General features: G+C 43.9%; 1 protein-coding gene across 1 annotated transcript; it reads left to right on the top strand.

Moving 5' to 3' along the window:
- The first annotated feature begins 439 nt into the window (after positions 1-439).
- On the top strand, positions 440-1912 carry LOC113294943. Its single transcript, XM_026543310.1, has 2 exons — positions 440-926; positions 1536-1912. The coding sequence occupies exons 1-2, from the start codon at positions 440-442 to the stop codon at positions 1910-1912; spliced, it is 864 nt and encodes a 287-aa protein (XP_026399095.1).
- The last annotated feature ends 4951 nt before the right edge of the window (positions 1913-6863 follow it).

The following is a 6863-nucleotide window of genomic DNA, read 5'->3' as shown; positions in this document are numbered from 1 at the left end:
TTATCATAAGCTGGTTGACAAATTCTGCTCTCACTACAAATACAACAGACGTGATCGGAAAGGATGCCACACATTGTTCCTTCTAGTAATTCGGAAGGAGGAAAACATCAGACAGTTTACTCGATGCTTCAAGCAAGAGGTGGCCGATGTGGATGGTGCCAACGATCAAGTCGTCATCGCGACTTACAAACAGGCATACCAGTATGATCAAAGGGGTGCGTAAGGTTCCTTGGTCAAGATACCATCAAATACTTTGGAAGAACTGTATGATCGAGCAGAAGAATATGCTCGAGTTGAGGATGATTCCAAAGCTCGAGAGACAAGAGAAGTTAACAGATCATCCAATCATCCAAATGATGGGAAAGACAAGTCAAAGAAATGTTCGAGTGAACAGCATAACGATCAAGGTGAAGCTCGAGAGAAAAATTAAGGGGAGCGAATGGAAACTGGGTATCAGAAATATCATGATATGAAGCTGACACCATTGAACATACGACTTACAGAGTTGTATGAGAAAATAAGCAAGGATTTGAGCCCCCCACAACCTTTGTCATCGGAGACACGTGATAAACGTGATAAAACAAAATACTGCAATTATCATAAAGACATTGGTCACAAGACGGAGAATTTTCGCTCCTTACAGATCGAAGTCCAGCTAATGATAGATGTTGGAAAGCTACAAGAGTACCTGAAAAAGGATTTTGGGAGAGGTTCGGGACAATTTGGCACAACACATGTGATTAATGTCAATCATGTCAGGATCCACTCAATGACCAGACGGGAATCAGAAGATGAGACCAGGAGAAAGCTCAGGCAATTAAAGGAATGGTACGTGATAAATCACATCGATTTTGTCAGTAGAAATGGAGCAGAAATCCTGGAGCTTGGATGTAAAAAGATCGAGTTCTCTGAAGCAGACATGATAGGTGTATATGCACCCCACAATGATTCCATCGTTATCATGGTTTTTAAAAGCGCCGATTCACGCTACGCTTCGTACGCTTCGCTCTAGATTTTTCCAATTCGCTCTGAAGCATAGTTATGAAGCGAATCTACCATGAAGCGCCGCTTCACGCTACGTTTCGTACGCTTTGCTTCAGATTTTTCAAATTCGCTCCGAAGCGAATCTACCATGAAGTGGAAGATTCCTTTAATTGATGCGCTTTTTTACTTAGTCAAGTCTTTTGTAGGGGGTTTCGAACCTCCGACTTAAACTAAAGTGAACCACTGCGCCACGCTACTGTTTTTGAAATTAAATAGACTTATATTAAATTGATACAATTATTATTTCTTCCTAAATATTAAATTATTAATAACAAACTACTACTATTTATACGAAAAATTCCGCTTCAAACATCAATCATGAAGCGACGCTTCACGCTTCAACATGCGCATCGCTTCGTAAAAATAAAAAACGCTTCACGCTTCGCTCCACACGTTCAATACCTTGATCATTATAACAACTTAGATTGGCATGTTTCTTGTACATCGAATTCTAGTGGATACAGGCAGCTCAGTGAGCGTGTTTTTTTCAGGAGCTTATTCCTCTATGAATTCGTCACACGACTTGATCGAGGAGGACGATCCAATTATCGGCTTCAGCGGCGAAGTAACAAAGGCGATTGGGAAACTAAAGATGACAATAACAGTGGCTGACAAGTCCGTTCTAGGCAGTTTCTTGCTGATGGATTGTCGAGCTCCCTATAGTACGATCGTTGGACGAGACTGGGTGCATGCGATCGGTGGAGTCACATCCTCATATCACCAATGCCTGAAGTTTATTACCCCTGAAGGAGTTGTGAAGGTTAGAAGCGACCAGATGGCCGCCCACAAGTGTCATGAGAATGCTATGGATGAATACAAGAAATCAGAAGTTAGCGGGAACCAGTTCCTGCGAGTCGAACAAAAATAGAAATTACAGAATCCTCTCCCTCCAGAATCATATATGGGAGAGGACGCGGCTGAACCCCCAACGGCTGAGAAACTGATCGAGGTCCAGATTGGGGATGAGAAGCACAAAACCACGTTCGTAGGGGCAGATCTACCCGCGCACGAACGCGATGGTTTGATTACATTGCTAAGGGAGAACGCTGACGTTTTCGCATGGAGTTTTGTTGAAATGCCTGGGATAGATCCGAACGTAGCCTGCCACATGCTAAATATCGATGAAAAGTTCCATCCAGTTCGTCAGAAAATTAGGAACATGTAACAAAGAAAAAAAGATGGAGTTGCTGCAGAAATCGTGAAGCTGTTGGAAGCAGGATTTATTCGACCGGTACAGTATCCTCGCTGGATGTCCAATGTCGTCCCCGTTCCAAAGAAGAATGGTAAAATTTGTGTCTGTATCGATTTTACTGATTTAAATAAAGTATGTCCGAGTGATCCGTACCCACTTCCGCGGATCAGAGATTTGGTGGATGCAACCTCAAGGTACGGGAGAATGTCATTTATAGACGGTTTTTCGGGGTATGACCAAATACCTTTATTCGAGGGAGATCAAGAGCATACTGCCTTTGTGACTGACAGAGGAGTTTACTGCTATATTGTAATTTCGTTCGGTCTAAAGAACGCAGGGCGGCCTACCAGCATTTGGTAGACCATATGTTCAAGGATTTGATTGGGAAGACGATGGAATTTTATATCGACGATATGGTGGTGAAATCTGAGCAAAAGGAGTCACATTTTGTCGATCTACAGAAGACGTTCGATATTTTGAGGCGATACCGTATGAAGCTCAATCCAGCAAAATGTTCATTCGGGCTATCCTCGGGAAAGTTCCTTGGATACTTGATGACACACAGAGGAATCGAGGAAAATCCGGAACAAATCAGAGCCATCAGAGAGATGCCATCCCCAAGAACGAAGAAGGAAGTCCAGAAACTGGCGGGACGATTAGCAGCCTTAAATTATTTCATTTCACGCTCGTCGGATCGATTGAAATCATTCTTTGACGTTTTGAAGAAAACTGTGAATTTTGGTTGGACGGATGAGTGCGAAAGAGCTTTCGATGAAATCAAACAATATCTGTCGACTCCCCCAGTATTGGTGAATCCAAAAACTGGACAACCCGTCGGAGTCTATCTGGCTGCAACAGAGAATGCTGTAAGCGCAGTGCTGTTTTTTACTGATCCACATGAAAAGCTTGTTTACTTCGTTAGTAAATCTTTGACGGGGGCAGAAACACGGTAATTTTTTTTTTGAAAAGATAGTACTTGCACTATTGCATGCATCTCATCGCCTCAAGCCATATTTCCAAGGGAGGCAGATCGTAGTCTACTCTGAATATCCGCTGAAAAGAATCCTGGAACGGGCCGATGATTCCAGACGATCAGCCATATGGTCAAATTTTCTGGGGGCGTATGAAATCAAGTACGAAACCCAAACTACAAAGAAGGGACACGCTCTGGATGCACTGTTAGCAGACTTTCCTGTGGACAACATAGAAACGGTTGCCGGAGAAGAAGAGGAGTTGTTCAAAACCCACATAGTCAACCACTGATCAGACTGGGGGAGAGTCTACAATGGAGATTGATACACCTGAGCCACTATGGACTGTGTTTACTTACGGGTCATCAAATGTTGGTGGAGCTGGAGTTTGATGTGTCATCCTTACTCCCGAAGGTTCGAGGATCGAGAAAGCGACTAGATTAGGCTTTCGAGCATCAAACAATGACGCTGAATATGAAGCAGCAATTATCGGTTTAAAAGCTGTCAAATAGTTAGATGCGAAGAACGTGAAGTTGGTAACTGATTCTATGCTAGTAGTTAACCAGTTTCTGGGGACCTACAGAGCCAAGGAAGAGAGGATGGCCTTATATTTAGATCGTATGAGAGAGATGGTAAATGAATTCGACCAATTCTCTATTGGGCAGCAACCACGGTTGGAAAACAGGTATGCAGACGCTTTAGCATATCTGTCTTCCGCAGTCGAAACTGATACCACCCGTTTCGTTGTAGTGGATTTCCAAGAGTTACCTAGCATCTCCGACAACCACTTTTTTCTGGCTCTCGAACACGCTAGTGGGGGCGAGACGGTAACTATATCAGCACAGGAACATGTCGAAAATGCTGACATCAATATGGATGTTGACAGTCCAGTGATAGACGATTCAGGCAATTCTTTTGAAAATGCTTTAGGCTGACGTCAACCTTATATTCGGTATTTGACAACCGGTGAACTCCCAGAAGATGAGCAACTCGCTTCAAAAGTAAAAAAGAATGCATGGAGATATTCAATGATCGAGGGACAGTTGTACCGCAAACCTGTAGCTTTGGAGCCGTTTTTGCGATGCGTATCAGCCGAAGAAGGACAACGGATATTGGCGGAGGCTCATAAAGGGATATGTGGCAACCATTCTGGAGGGCACAGTCTCGCCTACAGGATACTTACCCAGGGGTACTTCTGGCCATACATGCAGAAAGATGCTAAAGAATACGGGCAGAAATGTGTACCATGCCAAGAGCACGCTCCAATTCCTAAAAGGCCCGCCAGCGAATTGCATCCAGTTTTTAGTCCCTGGCCGTTCGATAAGTGGGGACTAGACATCGTCGGACCACTCCCCCGATCTCCTGGAGGAGTGAAATATGTACGAGTCACAACTGATTATTTTACAAAATGGGTTGAGGCAGTGGCATTGGTACATGTTACCAGATACGACGTAAAAAGGTTCATATGGGAGAATATTGTCTGTAGATTTGGAATCCCACACGATCTAGTGTCAGACAATGGAAAGCAGTTCGATTTCGGAGTGATCAAAGAATTCTGCGAGAACCTGAACATTCGCCATAACTTTTCTGCTCCATATTATGCTCAAAGCAATGGGAAGGCAGAAGCAACAAATCGTGTTATTATGGACAATCCCAAGAAAATGCTCGAAAAGGCGAAGGAAAGTGGACATAGGAGTTCCCTGGAGTCTTATGGTCTTACCGAACGACCCCGAAAAGCTCCACTGGATTCTCCCCATTCACACTGGCTTATGGAACAGAGGCCGTCATACCCACCGAGGTACATCTTAAGACTATCAAGACTCGTGCTGTCAAATCTGGAGGCAACGACAGCATAATGGCTTTAGATAAAGAGATGCTGGAAGAGCAAAGAGAAACAACCTTACACCAGTTGGTTCGATACCAGCAGGAAATCAAGCTGAGATATGATCGTAAAGTCAGATAACGGTCATTCAAACCAGGGGAATATGTCTTGAAGAAAACTCGAGCATCCATAATGGAACCAAACCGTGGAAAGCTCGGAGCAAACCGGGAAGGTCCATACATAGTGGACATGCCTGCATCTCGTGGCTCATACTATCTAAGGAACCTCGATGGTACTCAAGATTCAAAACCATGGAAGCCATGGAATTCGTTCCATTTGAAGAAGTTTTATCATTAACTAAATTCGCATAGGAGTAGTTTCAAATCCTGCTGTGATGCACTTTTTTTCCTTTATGATGGTCTTATCCCACTGGGTTTTTCACGCAAAGGTTTTAATGAGGCAGCTGTTGTCGAGCAGTAGGTACTTATCTTGTTATTTCAATTCAGAAATTTAATTCAACATTACTTTAGTATTCCACATTCTATCAAAATTGTTCGTTTTTAATTATAAGCTACTGCGGACATTCGAATCCGCAGTCAGTCCCTAATGGCAAGGCAGAGCACTTCGATCCTGCTTCTAACAACATCTCCAACACCTTGCAAATAGGGCAAATGCACAGTTCGAGGATTTTGATCCAGTTCCAAAGTACCCCCATCATATGGGACATTAGCAAATGTGGCGAACATTTTCACATTTCCATGCATGTTAAAATGTACACATCTCAACTCTGCGTGCATCTTGAATAGTAGGATTGGCCCCCTGCGCGAATTCAAGATAGCAGAAAAACTCAACTTCTCATTCTATGCGCGATCAAAATGCAACAGGGAAGTGCACCCTTGCACAAGCATTGAGCAGCATGACACCACTACATAGTGGGGGCGAGTTATCACCTCAGCCATTTGGGGGCGAGTTATGCAACACTCCAGAATGATGCAAATTCAGTTGCCAATATAATTGAGGAACCCGAACTTCTTAACCCATAACTAGTTATGGATTAAGAGGGGGCGATGTTTGTACCCTATTATTTTTACACCAAAAATGGGCTTACTTAGGCCTAGAAATCTCCTCTCTTTAGCTAAATATGGTTCATTGGGCATAATATGCTCATCTAGTTAGCCAAGTATGGCTAACTAGTCCTCACAAACACTATACATAGAAGACCAAATGAAAATATCCAAGACAAGGCAAGAAGGAGCCACGTCACCACTGCCTCGTCACTTCTACACTTCAGCAAAGTGGGCCAATTCATGGGCGCCATGTCAGCAGGTTCACTGCCACGTCATCGTTGATGATTACGTACTAGCGTGCCACTTCAGCAACCATGCGAACGTGTCAGGCGCCACGTCAGAAACCATGTGAACGTGTCAGGCGCCACGTCAGCAACATGTTAGTTGAGAAAATGCCACGTCAGTAGAAAAGTACAGTCAGCATCTGACGTGGCTAAATATCTCTCACGGTTAGAATATTCCGTTAAAGATAATGGCGTCAGCACATTACGTCGAATTTCTAACGGCAACAGCATATTCCGTCACCGAGTTAGCAGCAGCAGTTGCCAGCGGCCGCCATTACCGACCGGCGACAGTTGGTCTTGATTTCATGCGTCGCTACGTACCAAATTAGAATACTTCTGGGTTATTTCCACCCCACTCTGTTTGCATTGAAGGATGATTACACCCAGCTGAGTCGAGTCAGCTAGTTGAGCCGAGTCAAGCCGAGCCGAGGCTTAGGGATGTTTCAGCCCAAGTATGTCTTGCCTGCGGATGTTTACACCCCG

This window comes from Papaver somniferum, chromosome 7, assembly GCF_003573695.1.
Source record: "Papaver somniferum cultivar HN1 chromosome 7, ASM357369v1, whole genome shotgun sequence".
Taxonomy (NCBI): Eukaryota; Viridiplantae; Streptophyta; class Magnoliopsida; order Ranunculales; family Papaveraceae; genus Papaver; species Papaver somniferum.
The sequence above is the reverse complement of the archived record's forward strand: the minus strand, read 5'-3'. Positions and strand labels throughout refer to the sequence as shown.